This window comes from Orcinus orca, chromosome 16 (genome assembly GCF_937001465.1).
Source record: "Orcinus orca chromosome 16, mOrcOrc1.1, whole genome shotgun sequence".
Lineage (NCBI taxonomy): Eukaryota > Metazoa > Chordata > Mammalia > Artiodactyla > Delphinidae > Orcinus > Orcinus orca.
Genome location: NC_064574.1, coordinates 67,552,966 through 67,580,449, shown reverse-complemented (window position 1 = coordinate 67,580,449; position 27,484 = coordinate 67,552,966). Strand labels below are relative to the sequence as shown.

The 27,484-nt window shown below is 48.9% G+C and overlaps 1 protein-coding gene across 10 annotated transcripts; it reads left to right on the top strand.

Annotated features, from left to right (window-relative positions):
* Positions 1–44: 44 nt before the first annotated feature.
* EARS2 (glutamyl-tRNA synthetase 2, mitochondrial) lies at positions 45–27,195 on the top strand. 10 transcript variants are annotated; one of them, XR_007472175.1, is made up of 10 exons: positions 45–345; positions 3,483–3,638; positions 6,846–7,035; positions 9,319–9,791; positions 10,918–11,026; positions 13,385–13,640; positions 13,755–13,885; positions 18,425–18,560; positions 19,007–19,234; positions 20,345–27,195. XR_007472175.1 is itself a non-coding variant. In XM_033425978.2 (10 exons), exons 1-9 carry the CDS (start codon positions 207–209, stop codon positions 19,088–19,090), a joined length of 1,674 nt encoding a protein of 557 aa, XP_033281869.1. In that variant the 5' UTR covers positions 45–206; the 3' UTR covers positions 19,091–19,097; positions 20,345–27,195. The 10 variants fall into 10 exon arrangements, 8 of the variants coding, with proteins under 8 accessions (XP_033281869.1, XP_004268623.1, XP_033281870.1 ...); XM_033425978.2 differs by having other exon boundaries at positions 19,007–19,097; XR_004482691.2 differs by lacking the exon at positions 18,425–18,560 and having other exon boundaries at positions 19,007–19,097.
* The last annotated feature ends 289 nt before the right edge of the window (positions 27,196–27,484 follow it).

Below are 27,484 nucleotides of genomic sequence, written 5' to 3'. Positions count from 1 at the left end.
CGCTGGACTCTGCCCCCTAGAGGCCGAGTGGGACCGCAGTCGTGCAAGGGGGCGTGGGCTTGTAGGCTAGGGGGCGTGGGCTTGTAGGCTAGGGGGCCTTCGCCTTTAAGGGGCGGGGTTGCGCCTGCTGTGGCGGAAGCGGATTTGCTGGGAGGAGTCCCCGGAAGTGATGCACGGAGAAGTCCACGTGTGCGGTTCCACTCCACATGGCTGTGCTTCTGAAGAGGTTGTTGCATCCCCGGAGACCCCCGGAGGCCTTGGGCCGCCCCTTGGGACGGCGCGAGGCCAGCCTGGGCACTCATGTCGGGCCTGCGGTGCGAGTGCGGTTCGCCCCCAGCCCCACAGGTAACCTTGGCGGACGTGACGCTGCAGGCCTAGGCCCACCGTCTCTTGCCCGCCCCCCGAACGTACCGAGCGAATCCCTTCCGGTGGAGTCAGACTGGGCGGGTAGTGCGGCCTCATTATACAGAGGCAGAAATAGGTTTACGAGAGGAAATTTTTCACGTTGCCAGGAATTTCGTGTTTATTGTACCATTTCTTTGGGCCCCTTTTTTCTTTTGTGTATGTAGTAAATGTGTATTGAGTACAAAATGTTTTAGGCGCTGGGGTACAGTGGACATGGAGAAAGTAGGGCCCCCGCTCCCAAGAAGCCTACACTGTAGTGGCTGCAACAAACACGTATAAAAATAACTAGTTTTAAACAGTCACGTGTGTCATGCGGAAGATGAAGCAGGGTAGGGGACTGGGGGTTGGGTAGGATGCTCAGGGATGCCTTGCTGAGGAGGTGTCATAAGGGCTGAGAACCAGATAACAAGAAGGAGCTAGGTATGTGAAACCTATAGAAGGAACCTTCTGGACAGAGGAAATTGGAGGTACAAAGGCTCTGTGATTAGTATTGGAGCCTAGCAAACCAGAGAGTCAGGCAGAGCCCCACTGTATACCCTAGCGGCGATCTTGTCAGGGCCTCCGCACCAGTTCCCCAAATTCTTTTCTCACCAAGGCAACCTGCTTGCCCTCTTCACACCAAGCGTGCCTCTCATTCTGAACTCCAGGGTCACAGAGCTACCTTTGTGACAAGGTCTCAGCTACACAGAGTGACAGGGATCTTTCTCGGCAGGCAGTATCGTGTAGAGCATGCTTCTCAAACCACCCCTGGTGAAAGGACTCGTTTCTGATTTCCAGTCAATTATGGACTAATACTTTTATAAAATCAATATAAAGAAATCAGTAGAAAAAGGAAACTCGTAAAAGCATACAAAATATGAGACTATTGAATTCAACAGATATAAAGTTATTCTGTCAAATTGCTGTCAACTTGGTTGGGAACTGCCAACAGTTTGCAGACAAGCTCTGGTTTGGGTGCCAAGGCCTGGAATTGTCTGGGCCCAAATTTCTGGCTTTGCCACTTCCTATTTGTGTGGCTTGAGAAAATTATTTAACCTCTCTGAACCTCTTGAGTTTTACCATCTGTCAAACAGGGCTGGTAATAGTACCTGCCTCATGGTTTGAGCTAATGCAACTGAGGCACGGGGTAAGGACTGGTACTCATGGAAAGCACTTAATAAGCAGAAGGTTCCATTGTGATGATTTTAATTCTCCTTTCCTTGCTGATCTGTGGGAAGAGCCCATGTTGGAAAGGCTGTTGACTACAGATAGAAGAATGTAGATCATTATAATAACTAAAATTAATAGGGTACTCTGGTCAACATTTATGCCTCACAGCAACCTTGCAAGGAAGATTTCTATTTTTTGTTGTTAATCTCTCTAACAAATTAAGAAATCGATGCACACAGAAGTCAAGTAGAGTGTCCAAGGGGTAGCAGAATTTGAATCAAGGTCTATTTGATCTAAAAGGTCTTGCTTTCAACTACTGGACCCCTGCCCTCTATCTTGGGGACCTCTGGTTTTGGTGGTGGCCTTGTAACTAGCTGAAGGTCACATACATAATCAGTGTTGAGCTGGAGTCTACCTGACTCCAGAGAAGCATTTCCTATCCCGTGCTGCCTCCTGTACTTGGAGATGCAGACAAGCTCATTGTGGAGACAGGGCCGTAGCCTGGCTGTCGTAGTTTATCTTATGACAGGGCCGAAAGCAAGCTCATCACATGAGATGAATTGTGCCGAAGCACAGCAGTAGAGGGCTGCCGTTCGCTCAGGCAAAGCAGCGCCGTCTGTCCTGCTGTGGTAGCTTTTATTAAAGCATTATCTATGTTTACATTTTAAGACTTGTTTTCTTAACATTTCAGAAATGCCAAAGCAGCAACATATGTTTCTATTGATTATACAAGCAATAGGCTTTCTTGAAAACATGCCGTGCTTCGTCCCTGAACTCAAAAGCAGCACAAGTTTCCCACCATTATTTTGATTATACTGAAGTAGCACAAGGACATTTCCTTGCGTTCCCACCATTCTGATTATACTGAAGTAGCACAAGGACATTTCCTCGCGTTCCCACCATTCTGATTACACTGAAGTAGCACAAGGACATTTCCTTGCGTTCCCACCATTCTGATTATACTGAAGTAGCACAAGGACATTTCCTCGCGTTCCCACCATTCTGATTATACTGAAGTAGCACAAGGACATTTCCTTGTGTTCCCACCATTCTGATTATACTGAGGACATCTCATGGATCAGTGCCCAAAGCACTCAATGCTTCTTCGCAGGCCCCCGGTTTGCCGGGGGGGCTCAAAGCAATCAGGACTGTTTACAGTTCTGGCTTATTCGCCAGCCCCCAGTTTGCTGGGGCGGGGGGGCATGGGTCACGTCTCCTTTCCATGTCCTCAGTTATACCACTACACCTGGCCCAAAGAAGGAAGGGTAAGGGGGGAAATGACAGCCCTGGGAAAACTGTTCACTTTAACTTTTCAGTCAGGAATGATGAAAAAGTAAAATATTAAGTGTTTAAACTTGGGTGAAGAGAAATACAGTGGCATCGAATATTACTTTCGGTTAGTATCTAAAGCCAGCACTTAAAGTGTCAAGTAGACAAAATTTAAAATGTATGATGTGGATAGTCACGTACAGTGCATAGAGGGTATGGGCAAAATGTAATCTTACAGTACTTTTAATTAGTAATTAATTTTTTTTTTTGTCCAAGGACTTCATTGAATTTGCATAAGTTAGATGCACGTGTGATGTGGCTTCACTGAATAATTGTCTGCTTCTCCTTTGGGTGAAACTTGGCTTTAAGGCAAATGTCGAAGTAGAATGATGGGTGCAGTTGGGGAGATTTGGAGCCATTTTACCCAATGACATGCTCCAAAACTTCAGTGTTCTTCCACTTCCAGGATGAGGGTAAATGAGTCAACCAGCCCAGTCCTCTTCTGTGGCAACCTGCCTGCCTGGGTGCCTGAGGGGGAGATGGGACAGGGTAGCGCTATTTCTTAGACTTTGATGTTCCCTGAGACCTTGTGTCACAAGCAGAACTTACTTGCCCCTTGTCTTCCCCATCTCGTCTGGGCTGTTCTCTTCTTCCGCCAGGCTTCTTGCACCTTGGCGGCCTCCGCACTGCCTTGTACAACTACGTCTTTGCCAAGAAGCACGGAGGGAGCTTCATCCTGAGGCTGGAGGACACGGATCAGACCCGCCTTGTGCCTGGGGCAGCGGAGAATATAGAGGACATGCTGGAGTGGGCAGGTGAGGCTGGCCAGGAGAGGCCCCTTCTTCAAGGAAGGCGCAGGGAGCAGGAAAAGGAGCCTGAAGGTTTTCTCACGTGGCCCAGGGTGGAGAATGCGGAGTCCCTGGAGGAATGAGTACATTTGTGCTGCCTGGGGTGGCAGGTTCCACCTGGAAAGATGCTGAAGTTCCTGGGGCAGGGCAGAATAAAAAGCTCCAAGGCTGTTTGGAGATTCTTGTTTTTATCTCAGAATCTCACTTCCTCCTGGGAGCGGGCAGGAAACACAGGCCAAGTGGAAGATGGACCGGGAGTCTCCAGGGGTGTGGTAAGCCCGAGAAAGCGCCAGCCCAGTTGATGTGGGACTCCTGGCCCAGCTTGTCAAATCTTCTGATTTCCGGGAGGAGCCGGAACTCTGGGGTTTTTCTGTTTTTGATGACTACTTCCCATTGTTAAATCTGAGCTCAGATTTTTTTTTTTTTAAGCCACATTGTACGAGCCAAACAAAACACGTGCAGCTTCTTAAGTCAGTCTCTTTAAGGGAAGTTTAGCCCTGAGGCCAGCTCAGCTCTGGGAGGACGAGGAGGAGTGTATTTGTGTTCCCCAGGTCAGTAGCTGCCATCCTGTCGTAACAGGTATGACTATTTAAGCTCGCCAAGGAAAAATGCCAAAAACACCAGTCTGTCTTGACATGTGTATTCTAGTCTCAGGTAAATCATTAACTAAATTTTGGGTTCCTGAAGGGCAAAAACTGATTTCATTTCTGTCCTCTACTGTAGAAGGTTGTAGCAGAAACTCAGTTGAGATTAGTTGAATAAAAGAATTCATGCACCGAAGTCACTTACTGTGGTCCAGGTAGTGATAGTGTTCAAGCATGGAACCAAGACCCTGCACTCGGTAAGTAGGGGAAGACAGATAAATAACAGGTGAATTCATTCTTACTACAGTATTAAGTGATGATAAGTGATGTGGAGGGAAAGGTAGCAGGCGAGGAAACCAGCAGGGAGCAGGTCTTGGAGATGGGGGGGGACTTCCCCAGGGAGGGGACGGTAGAGCAGAGAGTTGCACAAAGTGAGGGGCCAGCCCTCTGGTTACCTAGGGGGAGAATGCTCAAAGCAGTGGGAATAGCAGATGCAAAGGCCCTGTGGAAGCTTAGTGCTGGATGTATTTGAGGAGCAGCAAGGAAGCCAGTGTGGCCCAAGCACGGTGAGGTAAGCAGAGGACCTGGAGACGTGAGGACAGGGAGGTTGGCAGGAGCCCGTGATTGGCCACGTGGCGTGGAGCACCTGCTACACCGTGCTAGGCACGAGGGTACCGTGATGAGCAAGACTGCCTGATGTGTCCTGCCCCGAGGAGCCCCCAGCTCGGCGCAACGGTGTGAGCCTTCTGGTGAGGCAGAGGGCAGGGATCCGCACCCCAGGTGGCTCAGTTCTGGAGCTTCTTGCTTTGGGCATTGGTATGTAATTTACATAGGATGAAACTTACCATCTCAAAGTGGTCTTTAGTATATTCACTGAGTTGTATATCCACCACCACTCTCTAATTCCAGAACATTTCCATCACCCCAAAACGAAACCCTGCACCAGGCACTCCCTATTCCTCCTTCCCTCCTGCCCCTGGCAGTCGCTAACCTACTTTCTGTCTCTGTGGTTTGCCTATTTGGGACGTTTCATTTTATGTCTGGCTTACACTTAGCATAAGGTTCGTGTATGTTGTAGCATGAATTGGTTCTTCTTTCCCGTTTATGCCAAACAATATTCATTGTATGGAAATAACACTTTTTACTTATCCATTCGTCAGTGATTGGGCATTTGGATTGTTTCTGCTTTTTGGTTATGATGAGTAAAACTGCCATGAACATTTACATACTATTTTTTATGTGACTCTGTTTTCAGTTTTCCTAGTGGAGTCTTTCTTAAACCCTGGAGCATTCCAAATGCTGGACACGTTAAGGGTAGATCAGGAAGGAGCCCCAGATGCACCTAACCCACCCCCCTTCTCTGACAAATGAAGAAATACCAATACCAGCAGTACCAACGATGGTCACAGCCAGGACCTGCTGAGCACCGAGATGTGCCAGGCAAAGCGCCAAACCCTTCCCGTAGGCCGTCCCATTCCAGCCTCGTGATGACCCTCAGCAGAAAGTAAATGTTTGTTTCCTTCTTTTGTAAAGGAGGAAATGGAGGCTCTGGTAGGTGTCTTGCCTGGCCTCAGAGATGGCCAGTGCACTTGAACCCAGGCCCCTCAGCCTCCAGAGTCTGTGTGACGTCGGGTGTGCAGGGTTAGCCCTGTCCTCTTCCTAATTTGTTTGAAAGCCATTTCAGGGCAGAAACACCGTCATCCAGCTCTTCTGTGTCCACCCTACCTCTCCCGGAAGCGTTTATAAGTTAAATCTATCCTTTGTGACCTGAGGAAACCAGACCTGGGGTTGGCGGTTCGCTTATAATAGGTCACATTTAATCTAACAGCGTATGTTGCAGCTGTTCTACATGAAGCCATTGCACTAAGCACTGTGTAAGCACTGGTGCGTTTACGTCTCGGTCACTCTGCACAGTAGACTCTCAGCTCCACTTTTCAGAGAAGGAAACCGAGGCTTAGAAAGGCTAAGGAATGCAAGAGGCAGTCCACCAAGTGGTTAAGAGTGCGGACTTGGGGCCAGCTAGCCTGGCTTTGGTCCTTGGCCAGGTGACATAACACAGCCCCTCTACGCCCCCATGTCCTCCTTACTGAATGGGGGTAATAACGGCCCCTACTGGGTGGGGTGGTTTTGAGCTTTAACAGCGATCACAAAACATAAAAGCAGCCTGGAAGGTGCAAGGCACTATCCCTCGTGACAGCCAGTCAGGGGCAGGGCCAGGAGCCCAGCCAGGCTGAATGGGCTGTCCCTGAACCACGCTTCTTCTCCCAAGTCCCCTGTTCCAGCCCTGCTGGCTTCTCCCTCCCCAGGGCAGGGATGGAGGGAGAGGACGTGCCTGTAAGGGCATGGGCCGTGGAACCAGTGCACCTCCATCCGACTGCTTATCCACCAGCCACATGATCTTGAGCGTTAACCTCTCTGTTTTAACTCTTCATCTGGAAAAGGGAAATCATAAGAGTAACAGCCTCATGGATTGTCAGGAGGGTTAGAAGCTTTGCTATATGTGTAAAGCGCTTATAACAGTGCCTGGGAACCAGTGTCTTATGCATCGTAGTTATTACCGTTTGGTGATTATTCTCTACCTGTGTTGTAGGCATCCCCCCTGACGAGAGCCCCCGCCGGGGAGGTCCTGCAGGGCCCTACCTGCAGTCTCAGCGACTTGCGCTCTACGCCCAGGCCACCGAAGCTCTGCTGAAGAGCGGCGCTGCATACCCGTGTTTCTGCTCACCCCAACGGCTGGAGCTCCTGAAGAGGGAGGCCCTAAGGAACCATCAGACACCCCGGTGAGAGCCCCAGCCTGTCACGGGTGCCTCCCCAGGGGTGGATGTGTTCGTTAGCTCTTGCTGTGTAACAGATTATCCCCAACTGGCTTATCTCAGGGTTTCTGTGGGTCAGGTTTGGGCACAGCTTAGCTGGCTCCTTTGGCTCAGGGTTGCTCTCAAAGCTGCGTCAAGGTCTTGTCCAGGCTTGCAGTTACCTCGAGGCTGGACTCAAAGGATCTGCCTCCATGCCTCTCCGAGGCTGTTGCCTGGAGGCATCTGTTCCGAGCCATGTGGGCCTCTCCACAGGGCAGCTCACAGCTTGGCAGCTGGCTTTCCTCAGGGCAAGCCAGGGAGAAGGCAGGGGAGAGCGAGGAAGGTGGAAGCTACAGCTTCTGCATAACCTAATCAGGGAAGTGACATCTCACGGCTGTGTCGTGCTCTGTGCATCAGAAGGAAGTCACTAGGTCCAGCCCATGCTCAAGGGCGGGGAGGACATGGGAAAAGCACCATGAGGCAGGGATCATTCTCCTCTTCCCCGCTCAAATGGTAGCCCACAAGATACATGTCATGCAGTTTACAGATCCCACTTACTGTCTTGAGGATCAGTCTGTACGAGTCCATAAATTTTCCTCTGCTTGCGTAGTATTCCATCACAGGGCTGTATCATCACTCACTTGATCAGTTCCTTTCTAATGAACATTTATGTTATCTCTAATCTTTTGTTACTAAAAAAAGGGAACGGTGATGAATAATGTTGACGTACATCGTTTGGCACATGTGCAATGTGTTTGTTGGGTTACCTCCCTAGATTTGGAATTGCAGGTCAACTTATAGCTTTGATAGATGCTGTCTAGAGGCACTCTACTAGCTTGTACTCCCATCAGCATCATAACATTCAAGTTCCAGTTTCAATGAACTATTTGGACAAGGGCTTGGATGCTCATACAAGGTCGTGCCATCCGCTGCAGCATTGCCTTTTTAATCATAAACGGTCTACTTGCCCATTGACAGAAGATTATTTTTTAAAATTACGATCATGTCCTATCCTGGATCCATACAGCCATTTATTTATTTATTTTATACATTTATTGATTTTTGGCTGCATTGGGTCTTTTTTGCTGCGTGCGGGCTTTCTCTAGTTGTGGCGAGTGGGGGCTACTCTTCATTGCAGTGCGCGGGCTTCTCATTGCAGTGACTTCTCTTGTTGCGGAGCACGGGCTCTAGGCGCATGGGCTCCAGTAGTTGCAGCACACGGGCTCAGTAGTTGTGCCTCGCAGGCTCTAGAGCGCACGCTCTAGATCACAGGCTCAGTAGTTGTGGCACACGGGCTTAGTCGCTCCGCAGCATGTGGGATCTTCCCAGACCGGGGCTCGAACCCGTGTCCCCTGCATTGGCAGGCAGATTCTTAACCACTGCACCACCAGGGAAGTCCCATACAGCCATTTACGATTGAACATTTAGCTCAGTGTCAAGGATGGTACTTACAAGTGTTACATTTGTGTATCATTTAGGACGCTTTTGGGAGCAAGTAACAAATACTCTGTTTGAAAGGGACAAACCAGAGCTTCTCAACTTCAATGTGCAGAAGAATCACCTGAGGGTCTAGTTAACGGGCAGCTTCTGATTTAGCAGGTCCAGGGTGGGTCCAGCAGGTCCTGAGATGCCGCATTTCTGACAAGCTCCCAGGTGAGGCTGACGCTGGAGGTCCACAGACCACACTTTGAGTAGCCAAAGCATAAACCACATAGACATTCATCTTCTCCTTCTGCAGAAGTCTGCAGGTGGGTGACTCCAGGATGAAGCCAGCAGCTTTGAGAAGGCGAGACTCTATTTTGGCCTGTTGCTGCCTCCCTTGCTGCCCCCCTCCCCCATCAGTTACAAGTGGCTGCAGCACCCTGTGGCTCGCCCGCTTCTCACTTAGAGAGAAAATCTTTCCCAGAACCTTCATCCTCCGCTACCCCACAAGCATACTTTTTTTTGAATCTCAGTGATGGGTCAATGCTTTAGGGGAATGAGATTGCATGCTAAGCAAAATCAGTCATGATTCACCCCCTTGGGTGACATTTGACGTTTCCTCATTAGCAAGGAAGAAGGGAAACAGGCTTGTGACTGCTGTGCTATGTTATCTCACTTAGTTCTCCCACGCAATAACCTTATTATCCCCATTCAAGACTGAGGACACAGCTGTAAGAGGTAAATGACTTGCCCAAGGTCATACAGTTATCAGAGGCAAAGGTAGGGCTCACGCCCGTCACCACTACTCTTAGTAACTCTTAGTTACTGTGCTGCTCTGCTTCCCAACAGGTATGACAATCGGTGCCGGAGCCTGAGCGAGGCGCAGGTGGCCCAGAAGCTGGCCAAAGACCCCAAGCCTCCCATCCGCTTCCACCTGGAGGGGGAGGCGCCTGCCTTCCAGGACTTGGTGTACGGCTGGAATCGGCATGAGGTGGCCAGTGTGGAGGGGGACCCAGTCATCCTGAAGAGCGACGGCTTCCCCACCTACCACCTGGCCTGTGTGGTGGACGACCACCACATGGGCATCAGCCACGTGCTGCGGGGCTCCGAGTGGCTGGTCTCCACCTCCAAGCATCTGCTCCTCTACCAGGCCCTGGGCTGGCAGCCCCCGCACTTTGCCCACCTGCCCCTGCTCCTCAACAGGGATGGCAGCAAACTGTCCAAGAGGCAAGGGGACATCTTCCTGGAGCATTTTGCTGCCGCCGGCTTCCTGCCAGATGCCTTGCTCGATATCATCACCAGCTGCGGCTCAGGGTTTGCAGGTACCCACTCCCCAAGAGGTACTGGTGGAACCATAGCACTGAAGAGCCAGGGCCTTGGGTCAGGCCGCCTGGCCTTCAGTCCCAGCTGTGCCGCCCACTGGCTGTGTGATCTTATACATGTTCCTTCTCTTATTTGACAAGTGTTTATTGAGCCAGACACCGTGTTACGTGCTTGGGGCTACAATGGTGAACAAGGTAGATGTAATCCCTGCCCTCAAGGATCTTATGATCTGTGAGCCTCGGTTGCCTCATCTGTAGAATGGGCTAAGTGTCTACCTCACAGGGTTAAGTTAGGGTTCACTGAGCTCCTGACTATGAGGCACCAGCACAGTATCTGCCACACAACAGCACAAAAATTACAGATCCTGTGATTATTGTAATTACATTATTAATAGAAGTACAAGTAGGTACTCTGACAGTATTACTAGTATTACTGTGACTCTAGTTTATTCCAAGCTGACCAAAGACTTAGGCCCACATCTTGATGATGCACAAAATAGGATGACCTTTTGGAGGGGGGACGATTTCTGAAAATGTGGCCATAGTCTGCTTCCTGCTTTTTCTGCTCGTATCTCATTTAAACCTTAAAATATCCTTGAGGGGTATTTATTATCCCCACTGTTTGTTAGAAGCTTGTGAGGCTCAGAGAGATTGAGTAACTTGCCGAAGTCACACAGCTAGTGAGGGCTGTGGCAGAGGCTCAAGCCTAACCAGGATGCCCACTGACTGTGTGAGATGGGGCCACCGCTCGTGAGAAGCAGCTCGTGCCTCAGCTCTTCTCACTCTGGCTGCACTTTGGAATCCACCAGGAAGCTTGTGAAATGCAGTCCTGCTCAGACCCCATCCAAAACCAGTCGGGTCAGATCCCTGGGGCGCAGCCAGGCAGTGAGCAGGCTGTTCTTGCAGCTTGTGTCTTTGAGGGCCGTGAGGGTTGATTTAGCCGGATTGTTTTCAAGCTTTTTGTTCTTTAGTGACAGAACCCTTTCTGCAAATGAAAGCTCACTCGGGCCCTTGGTATATAAAATACCTAGAAGTCGAATCTGTTTGGGCAGCCTCCCTTGTGATTGAAGGTGGAATGGCAGGGTGGGGGGTGGGTGCTGAGCAGCTGGGCCTGCCTCACTTGCAGAGAACCAGATGGGCAGGACCTTGCCAGAGCTGATCTCACAGTTTGACCTGACCCGGGTCACCTGCCACTCAGCCCTGCTGGACCTGGAGAAGCTCCCAGAATTCAACAGGTGAGCGGGGAATCTGGAGCACCCCCAGGAGAAAAGGGCTCACCGGCTGATGCTGGGTCCCCGCGGTGGAAGGTCTAGTGGGCTCTGGAGTCACACACACTTGATTTTGACCATGGGCTCAGGTGTCTAGTGCCATGTGACCACTGGTAAGTCACCTAACCTCCTCAAGCCTCTTTTCTCTAAAATGTTTTCTCACCTTAGGCGATTGTTCAGTTAAATTAAGCCTCAAACTATTTTGCACATAGAAAGCGCTCAGTAAAATGGCAGGTACGGTTTTTGTAGTCACCATTATTCCTGCTCAGCCCCTCCCCTACCCAGCCAACACAGTAACAGTGCTGTCTCATGGCGTCTGTTTTACATTTCAAGTAGTTCTTCCCTGCGAAACCTCCAGCCACAGTTACAGTTCGGATCACTGTTGCCACGTCTCAGGCTAAGGGCATTAGAGGGAAAGCCAGAGGACAGGTCCGTACTTAAGGGCCAGGGACTCTTTGATGTCTTCTCTTGAGCCTTGGTTTGGGGGCAGGCTCTTCTCGGTGCTTTATGGCATGAGCCCAGGGGATTCACATCGACTGCGGGTGTGTCAAGGGTGTGTCAAGGACGTTACTTCATGTACTTCCCACATCAGACATAAGGTCAGTTGTATGATTTTGCCCTAGTGTGCATACAAGGAGAGCAAGATGTCAGGAAGTTGAATAACCAGCCCAAGTTCAAGTTCACACAGTAATGATGGGCATCTTTTTTTTTAATTATTATTTTTATTTATTTATTTTTGGCTGCGTTGGGTCTTCATTGCGGTGTGCAGGCTTCTCATTGCGGTGGCTTCTTGTTGTGGAGCACGGGCTCTAGGTGCATGGGCTTCAGTAGTCGCGGCTCACGGGCTCTAGAGCGCAGGCTCAGTAGTTGTGGCATACAGGCTTAGTTGCTCCACGGCATGTGGGATCTTCCCGGGATTGAACAGAGATCGACAGGGATTGAACTCCTGTCCCCTGCGTTGGCGGGCGGATTCTTAACCACTGTGAGTGGGCATCTCTTGAGTGGGGCATTCAGGAGCAAACAGCGTGCACATTGAATGCAGCCTGTTCTCTACCTTTCTTATCATGGAGAAAGCGATATCCCTGGGAGTAATGGAGTTGGAACGGGGGAGATACTTTGTGACCCATTCCAGTCCTCTGCAAAGCATGAGGGGGAGCCAGAGGGAGACGGCAGTGGGCTTTTGCTTGGGATAGATGCCCTCAGTTTTTGTGCAGCCGAAGCTGTTCTCTTTAGTTGTTTCTGTAATCAAGCCACTGCTATGATTATTTCAGTAACAGTTGTAAAGATAGTAGTTGTCATAGCAGTGCTAGTGGTGTGGTGGAGGTAGTGATGGTAACGAACATTTATCTAGCACTTGGCTACATCCCAGGCCGTGGACTATCTCAAGCCTGATTTCTTTCTTCCCACTGTCTCATCTAACTACTAAGGAGGTCCTAGAAACAGTTTCAGTACAAATTTCATGTGATTTCTCTTCATTCGTTTTAGAAAGTGATGGTTTTGGGCCAGTGAGTGCTCCAGATTGCTTCCCAGACGGTCTCATCCTTCCACCCTGTGTTCAGACTCCCTGCCCGTCTCCAACTGCCGGGTGTGGCAGTAACGCAGGCCTGGTACTCAGTGCTTTACAGACAGCTCCTCATTTACTCTGCCCAGCGCCCTGTGAGGGAGGCCCCGTTGTTCCCACAGTAACAGACAAGCACCCTGAGCTCCGAACGGTTGTGTAACTTGCTGCAGACATCTGGCAAAGCTGGCTTCACCCACAGGCCTGTGCAGTCTCAGAGCCCATGAGATGATCAAGAGTCCCTTGCTGCCTGCCTTTCTTCTGCGGCAGGGACAGGGGCCCAAGCGCCTACAGAATGGCCCTCGGCCCCTCGCTGCTCGCTCTCTTGGGTCCCTCCAGTCGTGCTGGGGACAGGGTGAGGGCAGCCCAGAGACAGGACTGACAGGGCCTGGTTTGAGGCTTGGAGTCTTAGAGGCTTTGTTGCTTCTGAAGGAGGGAACAAGGCGGTTAGAAGAATTCTGAAAAGGGAAAGATTTGACCTGACAGGAAAACTTGAGCTTTTTAACTGTGAGCCGTGAATTCAGAGAACTGTGCCGTCTGGACATGGCTTTGAATCCTAGAAATCCATATTCTCGACCTCTGCCCTTTTGCTCCAGAGCCCCACGCTTTGAACTCTGCGAGGAGGCAGGCACCGCCAGGTTCTGCTTTGTAAACTCAGGTGCCTGTTGAGGCCAGGCAGGTAGCTCAGAGGAGGGTGGCGGGCCATGTGAGAGGCCCTGGGGAGCAGAGGGACGGGCAGACCTTCGGCACCCTCCTCTCTGCTCCAGCTGGAAGGTGTCATTCTTCAAACCCCACCCACTCCACTGGGGAAGAGGGTTGTCTGGGCTGGAGATGCCCGTGGCAGGATGGTCCCTTGGCTTCCCCGGCAGGCTGCACCTCCGCCGGCTGGTGAGCGATGAGACCCAGAGACGCCAGCTGGTGGGGAAGCTACAGGCTCTCGTGGAGGAGGCATTCGGGAGCCAGCTGCAAGACAGGAATGTGCTGGACGCAGCCTACGTGGAGAGGATCATCCTGCTGAGACAGGTGTGGTGTCGGGAGCTCGGGGGGGACCCAGGGAGCGGGTGGCGCCCCACTCCTCCCCCTCCCGCTGCGTCAGAGCCCCATCCCAGGACGTTCAGTGACCGCGTCTTCCCCCAGGGTCACATTTGCCACCTGCAGGATTTGGTCTCCCCAGCGCACTCCTACCTGTGGACTCGCCCTGCTGTGAGTCGAGCGCAGCTGGGCGCCATCTCGGAGAAGGTGGACATCATTGCCAAGCGTGTGCTGGGGTGAGTGTCCGCAGGCTGAGTTCAGGGTTCTGCACCTCTCTTCCCTCTCTCCCCACCAGGGGCCCCTTCACTCCAGGGCTCGGCTGTCAGGCCTGCAGTACAGCCCCAGAGCTAGCGAGAGGTTCTCCGTGAGACGATCACTCACGGCTCTCTTGGCGGAAGGGCTGACCCTGAGGAGCCCAGGCTCTTCCAGGAAGAGGCGGTGGTCTGGCGCTGGGATCGGACCCACCTGGGTTCCGTTCCCGCCCCACCCCTCGCTGGCCCAGTTAGTTCACTTGCCCAGGGGGCTTCGATTTGTCCAAGTGACGTCCTTGAGCTTCCATTTCCTCATCTATAGGGTGGAGATGATACGAGGTCTTATTTTAACAGTAGCAGAACTCTCCAGATTACGAGGGCACAAAGTGCAACCAAAACGGGCTTAAGCAAGGGGGGGAATGATTGGTGTACGTAATTGCAGAGGCTAGGAGAAGAGCCAACTTGAGGTCCAGCTTAAAGCTGGGGCCAAAAATACGGCACCAAGACCTAATTTCTCCCTCTGCCCCTTTGACTTTCTCCCCCACTCCTCCACGCCCACTACTCCTTCTGCAGGGGTTCTGTATCGGGTAGATGGAGCGTCGGATGCTCTACCAGACAAGACAAGCGCCTTTCTCCCTTACCTGCATCCAGAGCAGGCAGTTTGGGCTGAAGAGCTTTCTCCACATCTCCAGGGTCCTGTCATCCCTGGGTTTTGCTCTTGTCCCCATGGTCCATGGTGGCTCACAATTCAGCCAGAGGAAGAATGAGGGAAGGGAGAGGGGGACGGGATACTCCTCCCCCTTAGGGACTTGACTTAAAAGTGACACACTCGTTTCCACCTGCATCCCGCTGGCCCGAACGCCTGTCTTACGGCCACTCCAAGCTACAAGGGAGTCTAGAAAATGTAGTTTTTACCTTGGGGACCAGGTGCCCAGCTGAAAATTGTGTCAGTACACATGAGAGGGAGAAAGGATACCAGGGGCAGAAGCAGCCTCTCTCACAGTCTCCACTGTGGTGGTTAAGACAGCAAAACCTTAGCCTCCGGCTCCAGCTGTGTCCTAAGAGTCACTCTGATGGGGCCTGATTGGCCTGGTTTTTCTGTCTCCGAACTAGTCACTGAGGCCTGGAGAATGTGATGTGCTGACTGGCTTAGGTTAGGTCATACGTGGGACCCTGAGTGGACCCCCCCCACCCCGCCCCCGACCCAGCCAAAGCACATGGGCTGAGGATGGAGCCGGGTAGTTCCACAGGGAGAGTTAGGGCCTGTGGAGAGAGTTATAAAGATTAAATTAGATAATAATAGCAAACACTCGTGTGGGTTTGCTTACACATGTGCCTACAGCATGCTGTGTTATATATCATATACGTTAGATGTGTACACGGATACGTGTGCATGCTATGTGTGTGTGTACACTTGAATTCAGAGCAACCTAATAAAGGAACTCCTGTTAGCCCCATTTTAGCAGGTGAGGAAATCAAGGCACAAAGAGGTTAAGTAACTTGTCTAAAATAATACAGCTAGTAAATTGAAGGAGCAGGGATTGAGACGCAAGCCGGCTGGGGCGAGAGACCGTATGTCCAGTCATATTCTCTGTTGCTTATCTTTGGTTTAAAGTACTTGGACAGCCCCTGATAGCAAGCAGCCATCACAAGTCTTCCCTCCTACTCAGCCCCCAGCAGAAAGGCAGTCCCAAACAGCAGCTTCCTTTGTGAAACGTCTGTGGATTCAAGGAAATGTGTATACAGCTCCATTCTTCCAATTTTTTGAATTTAAAACTTAATTGTTATTAATACATTCAAACCTCTTGAACCTCTAGGTTTAAAACCTAGAAATTATTTTGAAAGGCATATATCAGGAGTCCCATTTTTAATCCTTGTCCCGTCTGCCCTGTTCCAGAACCCTCTCTGGATGTTACTACTATTCATAACTATATCTAAATAACCCTTAGTTTTCAGCTTTTTTACACAAAAGGTACAATACAGGGAATTCTCTGGTGGTCCAGTGGTTAGGACTCAGTGCTTTCACTGCCGAGGGCCTGGGTTCAGTCCCTGATGGGCAACTAAGATCCTGCAAGCCGAGCAGTGCGGCCAAAAAAATACGATACAATAACACTGTTGTCTTTGGGTGGGATTTTTGTGTTATTTTTATTTTTTTAGTGAAGTATAGTTGATTTATAATATGTTAGTTTCAAATGTACAACATAGTGATTCAGTATTTTTATAGATAATACTTCATTTAAAGTTTACAAAATAATGGCTGTATTTCCCTAAGTGTCTATATGTGTTTTTTTGCTTGTTTGTCTGTTTGTTTTTCCCTTAACAATTTATCTTTAGATCTGTCCAGGGCTTAGAAGAGCATCCTCATTCTTTTCCCAGCTACAGCTATTCCCTTTTTATACCACTTTACTATGATTTATATAATTCATATCCTATTGGTGGACATTTGGATTGCTTCCAAATTTTGCAGTTACAGACAATCACAGTGAGTAACCTTGAATAGACATCATTAAGCACCCTTACAAGTAAATCTCCAGGATAAATTCCCAAGAGGTATTATTAGTAATAATACTCCCTTAATTTAGGACATTCCACACGAGGCTGTTAGTTCTAGTTCACTGGGCTAATGTCTTACCTCCCCACCCCTGCCATGGGATTAGATTTTAGAGACCCTCGGGGGCTCCCACTGAAGGCAAGAAAGCTGACGCCCAAATATTTAGAAGCTGCCGGATCTCTGGAAGTCCCTCTGTGCCCACACCAAGGCCTGGGCCAGCTCTAACATGCCCTGGCTGCCAGTGTTGGCTGCCTGGGGCCTGTTACTCTCACCAGCTCCTTGGCAGCCTGCTTCCCCACAGTGACATTGAGGAGTGTGTTTGGTTTTTTCCCCCATTACATTTTTGGGTTTTTTTGAAGTATAGTTGGTTTACAATGTGTTAATTTCTGCTATATAGCAAAGTGATTCAGTTATACATATTCCTTTCCATAGTCTTTTCCATTATGGTTTATCACAGGATATTGACTATAGTTTCCTGTGCTCTGTGCTAGGACCTTGTTGTTTATCCATTTTATACATAATGGTTTGCATCTGCTAGTCCTAAACTCCCAATCCTTCCGTCCCCCCACCCCGCCCACCCTTGGCAACCACAGGTCTGTTCTCTATGTCTGTGAGTCTGTTTCTGGTTTGTAGATATGTTCATTTGTGTCATATTTTAGATTCCACATATAAGTGATATCATGGTATTTGTCTCTTTCTGAGACTTACTTCACTTCGTATGATAATCTCTAGGTCCATCCATGTTGCTGCAAACCACATTACATTTCATATTTTCAATATTTCCTCTTCTCCATTTCATAAATAGCAATCATGTGGTCCGGTTTTAAGATGCAATACAGATGATTATGTTTCTCAAATTGAAACTGAATTGCTCAAGTACTGGAGTGAGTAAGGAAATCTGCACTAAAAGGCTTTTTGTTTCAATTCCTCATGAACCCAGTCCCTGAGCCGGTAGCCCTCCACCCTGAGCTGATGTGGGGAATGGAGTGTCTGGGCCCTTTCGGGAGCAGGTGGTGTCAGAGGTGGCGTCGAGGATCGTCTGCACTAGTGAAGATCTCCAGCCTCGGTCCCTCTTCCGTGTGGAATGACTCCCCCTGCCCTGCTCCTGTCTCTTGCTCTAACTCAGAATCAGGGCTGGGACGAAGTTTTTGCAAGTCGTGCTCTGACTAATTGGGGACTTTCTCTTGAGCTCAAACGTGCTTTGGGGAGAGGGTCTCAGCTGGACTGCCAGGAAAGGGGGGAATGGTTGCTGGCCTGTTTTAGTTCCTTAAGTGTTTCATTTGTGGGCAAAGAATGGTTGTAGCAAGTTGGCGGCAGGGACATTACTGGAGCTGGGGTCTCCCGATTTCCTTCTTTCTGCTCTTCTCCGCTACATCCCCCAGAAGTCTTGAAGCTGTGTTTCAGATCATTTCCCAGAGGGCTTCATTCTTCCATCCTATGTGTAACCCAATCCTAAGTGTCTTTTCAGATCCTCTTGCAATGTCTCTGAGCTCTTGGATGTAATAAATATTAGCTAATATTTAACTTTTTATTGAAATATAAGAGCTCATCCTTTCAAGTACTTACCATCTGTTCAGGCAATGTACTTAGTGCTTTACAAGTTTTAACTTAGCCCCACCATAGCCCTGTGAGGTGCAGACACTTATTATTCCCACTTTACAGGTGAGAAAACTGAGGCATGAAGATTACATGGCACAGGTAGTAATCAGTAAATCCTCTATGGTTTCCTCTTAGTTTCCCTATTTTATGCCCACTTGCTTGGATTCTCTGTGTTTGTAGTCTCTTGGTGGTTGTTTCTTCCGCAACTAGGATGGGGATGGGGGTAGTAGATATCCCCCACCCACAAGGCAGGCTTGAACATTGGTTGTGCTGTTAATGTATATTGTAGCTGATGGATGAATCTTCTCAAGTCCTCCCTTCCACCCACTTGCCACTGGCCCATGCTGGCCCCTTATAGACTGGCCCTCTTCTAGGCTTTTAGAAGGACCCGGTATGAGTTTAACTCAGGACATGCTGAACGGAGAACTGAAGAAGCTGTCAGAAGGTCTGGAAGGCACCAAACACAGTAACGTGATGAAGCTCCTCCGAGTGGCCCTCAGTGGACAGCTGGTGAGGCGGGTGGCTGGACTGTGCCCTGGAGCCCTCATTTATCCACTCAGCTAACATTCACCGGCAGCACTAAGCTCAGTTTGGGGGCTGCAAAGATGAATGAAACATGACCACCCCCCTCATTCAGTCATTCAACAGACAATACTTACTGAGTACCTACCATGTGTAAGCACCATACTAGGTACAGTGGATACGGTAGTGAGTGAAACACATGTGCTCCCTGCCTTCATGGAGCCGGCGGTTGACTGGGGCTATTGGACCTACCAACCCAGCAAGAGCAGGCTTCTGGGACCCATCCTTAGAAATCAAAGCCCGTAAAATGCAGACTCTGCTCCTTGGGATGCAGGCAGCAGTGCTGGGGTTGGCCTAGGGGTAACTTCTGCAGACCAAGTTGGGTGTTCATTCCTCAGGCATCTTAAGGCAATGTTTTCTCTTTTTGTTCTTAGCAAGGACCTCCTGTAGCTGAGATGATGTTGTCCTTGGGACCAAAGGAAGTGCGGGAACGAATACAGAAGGTGCTTTCCAGCTAGAGAGAAGGTGTGCAGGACAGCAGAGGTGGCCACAGGAACTGTTCTTGTGGGACCTGCCCTCAGAGGGGAGGAGCAGGAGGCCTGGGGCCCATCGGAAGCTTGTGGAAGGAACCAAGAATGGACACACAACCTCTGGGTGCACAGGTGCATTTATGGCTCCACGCCAGGCCCATCCTTATCAGTTGGCCAGGGTCACCGAGCCCCCCTCACCTACCTGACGCTGGAAAGGAAGGCCTCACTTATGGTTCTGACACCACAGTACACAGCAGAGGTTAGGAGCTGGCTCACTGAGCAGTCGCAGCTCATGTTTTAGTCTGCTCGGGCTGCTATGAAAAAATATCACAGAATGGTGGCTTAAATAACAGAAAATGATTTTCTCACAGTTGTGGAGGCCAGCAGTCCAAGATCAGGGTGTTGGCAGGTTTCGTTTCTCCTGAGGCCTCGCTCCTTGGTTTGCAGACGGCTGCCTTTTTGCTCTCTCCTCACAAGGCCTTCCCTCTGTGTGTGCCCTCGGTACCTCTGTTTGTCCAAAGGCCCTCTTAAGAGGACACCAGTGAGATTGGGTTAAGGCCCACGCTCACGGCCCAGTTGGAACTTAATCACTTCTTTAAAGGCCCTGTCTGCAAATTTTGTCACATTCTCAGGTACAGAGAGGTTAGGGCTTCACATGTGAGTTTTGAGGGGAACACAACTCAGCCCATGCATAACAGCTTGGCAGCAGCCTGGATCCCTGGGTCCCAGTTCTCGGGCCCAGTTTGACTGTTTTTTAATTTATTTATTTTTGGCTGTGTTGGGTCTTGGTTGCTGTGCACGGGCTTTCTCTAGTTGCGGTGAGCGGGGGCTGCTCTTCGTTGTGGTGCGTGAGCTTCTCATGGCGGTGGCTTCTCTTGTGGAGCACGGGCTCTAGGCACACGGGCTTCAGTAGTTGTGGCACGTGGACTCAGTAGTTGTGGCATGCGGGCTTAGTTCCATGGCATGTGGGATCTTCCCGGACCAGGGCTGGAACCCGTGTCCCCTGCATTGGCAGGTGGATTCTCAACAACCGTGCCACCAGGGAAGCCCCCAGTTTGAGTCTGGAGCAATGACTGACAAGCTGGGCTGAAGTGGCTTGTTAGACTTTCTTTGGGGCTTATAAGGGAAGAACCCACAAATCTGCCCAGGGGGAACACTTAACGTTTTATACTACTCTTTGTCCTTGGGCTTGGGGCAGCCTGTATCTCCCTTCCCTAAAGTTTGTCTCTTCCTCTTTTCCAGTTCTCCCCCGGTCCTTGGACTGGAGACCTCTACCCTGCCTGCTCTGCATCTTTTTCTTCATATTTGCCTCCTTCTTCCACCCATCATTTGTAAATCACTGTCTGTGGGTTTCTGAAATGAGATGTTCTTCTTGGGGTGAATAGGAATAGCTGAAGTGGAAGGAGGATGGTGGCCGGCTACAAAGACCCCTACACAGCTACTGGGCTTCCCCTTTGTAGCCCCCAGTCATCGCTGCCTCCTGGCATTCACACTGAATAGGGCTGACTTCTGTGTGGTGTGTCATGGCTTCCATGTTGTTCTCTTGGATCCCTTACTCTGTGGGAAGCCAGCTTCCACACTGTGAAGACAGTCAGAGAGACAAGGATCGGAGGCCTTTGGACAACAGCCGTATGAATGGACCATCTTGGGAGTCAGTCTTCCAGCCCCAGTCAAGCCTTCAGATGACTGCAATGCTGGCTGACATTTGACTGCAGCGTTCTTTTTTTTTTTTTTTAATTGGAGTGTAGTTGCTTTACAATGTTGTGTTTGTTTCTGCTGTACAGCAAAGTGAATCAGCCACACGTATACATATATTCCCCTCTTCCTTGGATTTCCTTCCCATTTAGGTCACCACAGAGCATTGAGTATAGAGTTCCCTGTACTATACAGTAGGTTTTCGTTAGTTATCTGGTTTATACATAGTAGTGTGTATGTGTCAATCCCAATCTCCCAATCCATCTCACCCCCTCATCCCCCTTAGTATCTATACGTTTGTTCTCTATGTCTCTGTTTCTGCTTTGCAAATAAGTTCATCTGTACCATTTTTCTAGATTCCACATACGTGTTAATATACGATATTTGTTTTTCTCTTTCTGACTTACTTCACTCTGTATGAAAGTCTCTAGGAACATCCTCGTCTCTGCAAATGGCACAATTTCGTTCCGTTTTATGGCTGAGTAATATTCCATTGTATATATGTACCACATCTTCTTTAGCCATTCCTCTGTTGATGGACATTTAGGTTGGTTCCATGTCCTGACTATTGTAAATAGTGCTGACTGCAGCCTTCTTGAAAGATCCTGAGCCAGAACCACTAAGCAAAGTTGCTCCTGAATTTCAGACATACAGTTATGAGATAATAAATATTTATTGTTTAAAGCCACTTAGCTCTGGGATAATTTGTTACCCAGTAAGAAATTGCTAATACACTGTCTTTTTCCAGGGGAATAGGGAAAGGGGATTAAAGAATTTGCTGAGTTTCACAGAGACCTAATCCTTGCTTGAAAAGTACATCAGATAAAGTTCTTTGATGGCAAGCAATGGAAACCAGCTCTGCCTAACTTAGGTTTATTGGAGACTTTAAGTTTATGGGAGTTTAAATTTGTGAAAAAGTCATAGACTCTATGGGAAAGCCAAAGAACCAGGTCTTGGAAAAGACAGGAACCAGGGAAGCTCTGAGCATGCAGGCAGCAGGAGCTCATGGCCAGTCTTGTCTGTGTTCTTCAGTGGGAACACATGAACTCTTAACTATTTTTTGTTATGGTTTCTCTGTATTTTTTCCCCTTCAGTTTTGGATGATTCAGCTAAAGATTCAGATTCTAAGAAGAGAGTGGTTGGGCTAACTGAGGTCATGTTACCATTCCACAGCCAGGAATATATCCAATGGAGGAAAAGTTCCCAAGGAGAAGTAGGGTGGTTTTTCCAGAAGAAGGGGCAATGGCAGAAACAACAGGTGTTCCGCCAAAGGGGACACAGAATAATAATGCTTGCAATTTATTTTGCGTTCACATGAGCCTCAGCCACTTCTGGGTTTCAAATTATGCTGGTAGGGGACTTCCCTGGTGGTTCAGTGGCTAAGACTCCATGCTCCCAATGCAGGGGGCCTGGGTTCGACCCCAGGTCAGGGAACTAGATACTGCATGCATGCCGCAACTGGGAGTCTGCATGCTGCAACTAAGACCCGGTACAACCAAAATAAATAAATAAATATTAAAAAAAAATTTATGCTGGTAAACACTTTAGTTCATCGTCTCTTTAAATCTTCACAACCCCATGAGACAGGCATTATTATTATGGTTGTTGTTTCTATGTTTTAGATAGGGGGACTGAGGCTCAGAAAAGTTGATCAACTCTTCTGAGGTTTTAGTATGAGGCTTACGACAACCCAGAGTCCAACCTCAACTCTTGTCACTGAGTGACATCAGAGCCTTCGATTCTAAGACATCAAGTATGCTTACAAGAAACTCTAGCTGTTGGTTAGGGAATCTGACTGTTTTAACAAAATGAGTGATCAAATTGCTGAGTCGATAAAGTTGTGGCCACTTCCTCGGTTGGAGTGAGTTGTCTGAGAAGCAGCATGTATCCTCTGCTCTGGGGTTTTGCTCAGGATCAGAAGGAATGTGTAAAAGGACTTCACAGTTTAAATAACCTCAAGTCCGTCCCCCAGTGTTTTTTCAGAGTATAGTGAAGTGAAGGCCATAGAGGCCAACTGTCTAGACTCAAAAACTGGTTCTGCCACTTACTGTGTGACTTCTGTAGCTCAGTTTCCTCATTTGTTAAAATGGGGATAACAGTTGTATCTGTCTCAGCAAATTGTAAGAATCAAAATAGATGACATATGTAAAGTTCTTAAAACAGTGCCTGGCACTCAACAAATGTTATCAATTACAGTCATCCTCATCACCAGTATTTTCATCCTTAGAGATGCTGATCTTGGTTGCAACACATAGAAACACACTCAGACTAACTTAAACCATGAAAGTAATTTACTGGAAGATTTAGGACCCACAGATCCCAAGGGCAGGACTTCCAGCTGGACTTTACAAGAGACTGGAATCTGTACCCAAAAACCTATTAGGACCCAACACACTCACCTTTATCCCTCTGAAACTGCAGTTTCTAACCTTCGTCTCTGTCTGGGTGTCTGCTACTCTCATCTTTCTTCTGCAGGCTGGCTTTCTCTTATCTCTGCAGCTGTTGAACAACTGCCCCAGCCCTAAAGCTGAATCATCTCCCCTCTGCTACACTGCCAATTCAATAATTAGTATTCCATGTCCAAAATCCCAGGAGAGAATCTGATTGGCCTAGCTTGGGTCAGCTGTCTACCCCTGGTCCAATCAACTGTGGCCAGTGGGACAGAGTCATGTAAGCAATCATGGCTGCAGGAGACCACTCTAGTGATGGAGAGGGCCGTTCCTCCCCCTGAGCGTATTCTCTTTCCATGGAGTTTAGAGTATACCTTTGCCAGAAAATTACTATTTTTCTGTAGGCAACTTTGGAATCTCATTCATATTGCCTTTATCCTAGCTTGTTTTTTTCCTCATAATGCTTATTACTATATGAAATTATGTAGTGTATTTGTACATGTTTATTGTCTGTCTTACTCTAAAGATAAGATTGAGACAGGCAATAAGTTTTTCTTATTCTTGGTTGTAACCATAGCACCTGACACATCGTCTGACACATAGTAGGGAGTCAGGTAAGCTCTCATGATGAAAAAAATGTTTGAGGCCTTCATCAGTCAGATCAGTTTCTTCAGAAGTGGCAATTATCAGCTGATCTAACTCTGCCAGATTCCAACAGTTTCCCAGTTTCACTTTCATTGATTCTGGGGAATCACATCTCTTTTGCAAGATTTGCAGTTGTAGTTAGCTATCTGATCTATTGCCTGTAAATTGCACCAAATCCAGCTATCTGTGAGAGACTGACCTCTGACAAAGACTTTGAAGACTGAGATAGATGGAATACTTCAATATAGAGGGGTGTTTAGTGGGACCTAAATTAGAAATTGTCTAATTGATTAAATATGTTTGTCTTATGATGAAATTCCCTACCTTCCCAGGGACCAGGATAATAAATACTTAGAAAATGAGGACTTCCTGGGTGAGGGCAGAACCCGGAGAGGGTAGTTCATGCGTTCATGTTCATAGATGTCAGAGGACTTTACAGATGAAGTGACCTTTGAACTGGGTTCTGAGGGATGAGTAGGAGTTTCCAGATCAATGGGGGTTGGAAGGTATTCCAAACAAAAGGATGAAAGAGAATTTCACCAAGTTGGGTGGAGCCAAGGGTAGGAGTTGAGGGAGTGGGAGAAGTAGCTGAGAAACCAGGCAGAGGGAAATCCAAACAGCCCTTCTTTGCCAGGTTAAGGGTATCAAGGTGCCATCTGATGCAAATAGCAAAACATCCAGATTCAAACCAGCTTGAAAAGGAAGATTTAGTATCCCGCAAAGCAGGAAGTTCGGGGGTATGGCAGGCTCTGGGGTTGGTTAATTAAGCGTTCAGTGACCTCAGTGAGGACTTAGGATCTTTCCATCTCTTTGTTCTATTGGCCCCAGCATTGGCAACAGCCTTGGGTTGGTTCTCTCTGCTCACAATTGTCTGCCTAAAGTGCTCGGGCCTCTCTGCACTTCATGTTGTCAGAGAGAGCGTGGCTTTCTGCGTCTCTCTCCCCGAAAGCAAGGAAACTTCTCCAGCACCCTCCCCTTCGTGACTTCCCCATTCTTCAACCTGTCCCCTTGGGGAAGTGGGTGGGGGAGTCCCCATAGATCAGTCAGACCCAGAGCTGGGGGCGGGGCCAGCTCTTCCCTGGGTTCCTGGACAAAGTGGGGGTCCATTAGCGAAGACATGAGTTGGGTCTTCATGAAGTGGAAGGTGAGGAGCCACTGAACTGCTTTAAGTAGGGAAGTGACAAGATCAGATTTGTGTTTTTTTTAAAGATCATTCCGACAGCTTTGCTGAAGAGAGATTTGAGCAGGGCTGGCCCAGGAGCGGGGAGCCCTGGTAGGAAAATGAGACATGAAAGAGGGAAACACGATAAAGCCATGTTTCATCTTCACAGCCTGACCGCCCCCCCCCCCCAACCCCATCTACCTTTCTTGCTTCACTTCACTCATTCCTGCCACACGCGCCCCCTTCTCTTGTCTCCCGCCATGTAAGCCTTCCTTTGTGCCGCTATTCTGTCTGGAATACTCTTGTCCATATGCTTTTTTTTTTTTTTTTTTTTTTTGCGGTACGCGGGCCTCTCACTGTCGTGGCCTCTCCCGTTGCGGAGCAGAGGCTCCGGACGCGCAGACCCAGTGGCCATGGCTCACGGGCCCAGCCGCTCCGCGGCATGTGGGATCCTCCCGGACCGGGGCACGAACCCACGTCCCCTGCATCGGCAGGCGGACTCTCAACCACTGCACCACCAGGGAGGCCCTGTCCATATGCTCTTCTGCCCTTTTGCCTGGTCAGCTCTCTCTCAGCCTTCAGATCTTTTTAATTAATTAATTAATTAATTTTTTGGCTGCATTGGGTCTTCATTGCTGTGCGGGCTTTCTCTACTTGTGGCGAACAGGGGCTACTCTTCGTTGCAGTACACAGGCTTCTCATTGCAGTGGCTGGCTTCTCTTGTTGTGGAGCACGGGCTCTAGGCGCGTGGGCTTCAGTAATTGTGGCACATGGGCTCAGTAGATGTGGCTTGTGGGCTCTAGAGCGCAGGCTCAGTAGTTGTGGCACACGGGCTTAGTTGATCTGTGGCATGTGGGATCTTCCCAGACCAGGGCTCAAACCCGTGTCCCCTGCATTGGCAGGCAGACTCTCAACCACTGTGCCACCAGGGAAGCCCCAGGATATGCATTTTTTAAAATATAGAAGGCTGTAGAAGCTTGGCTTGGTACTCATTAAACTCATTATCACGCCCTGGGGATCTCCAGCTTAGCCTTCATATCTGGGCAAAATGTTGGGGTCCCAACCCAGGCCCGAGTGCCCTCCCCTCTGCCCCCTACCACCCCTCCCCCAACCCTGATTGCAGTAGGACAGCCTAGCCAAGGAGGGGGCAGCCTTCTCTATCTAGAGAACTCTTGTCTTGATTTCGGAGAGCAGTAGTGAGTGGTGGCGTGAAGCAAGATCTTAACTCCCTGCCCAGGAATTGAACCTGGGTAGCCTGGATAAAAAACAGGAATCCCAGCCACCACACCCCCTGGCTCTTGTCCCCAGTGAAAAATGCATTTCTCACAGAGGCAAGAGCTGTAAAAACAGGTACAAAGTTTATTATTAGAGACATAGCACAAATGGGAGGGCACACAGAGAAACAGTTTGTTAAGACAGAAGCAAGGCAGAGATGCCCCCAGAGAGAAAGGGTGTGGGCGTCCTCCCGAATGAGGAGGCATGCAGTAAAGAGGCGGTTAGGTCATTTATATAGAGCAGTTCTTCCAGGTCTTTGTTTACCTTTGGCCAATTACCTGGTTTCTCTTTCCACACCTGATGCCCTAGGACCCTCCCCAACGTATGTGTGCAACTTTTTTCCAAGATGGATTCCAGCCCAGGGGCCTATGGGACGGCCTTAGCATTACATATTATGGGGTGGTGCCCCTCCTTTTGACCCCCAAGGAGCTTTTATGTGCATGTGCAGTGTTTCCCTTGCCCCAAGGATGGGAAATGTATGACCGCTTGATCTTTTAACAGGGTTTAGTCCCACTCTGTCCCTGCCATAAAAATGTTCAATGTCTGACAGATGCAGAGAACAAACGTATGGACACCAAGGGGGGAAAGTAGCGGGGAGGGGAGGTGGTGGTGGTGTGATGAATTGGGAGATTGGGATTGACATATCTACACTAATATGTATTAAATGGATAACTAATAAGAACCTGCTGTATAAAAAAACAAAATTCAGGGCTTCCCTGGTGGCGCAGTGGTTGAGAGTCCACCTGCCGATGCAGGGGACATGGGTTCGTACCCCGGTCCAGGAAGATCCCACATGCCGCGGACCGGCTGGGCCCGTGAGCCATGGCCGCTGAGCCTGCACGTCCGGAGCCTGTGCTCCGCAATGGGAGAGGCCACAGCAGTGAGAAGCCCACGTACTGAAAAATAAAAAATAAAAAATAAAATAAAATTCAAAAAAAAAAAAGTCCAATGTCTGGTTATTTACCCAATTTCTGTTGCTGGTTTTTGTTGTTTTTTGTGTGTGTGTCTTCCTGGGACAGAATCATTTGCATGACTATAGACGAGAATAATTTTCCATTGCTTTCAGTTATTTACAGTTTACAGAGAGGTAAAATAATTCCCAAGGAACCAAAATCAGATAACACAGAAGAGCTGCTGTAAACAATGCTTAGTTTTCACTGATTTCATACAAAATTTCCCAAACATGAATAATGTTACAGACTGAATGTGTCCCCT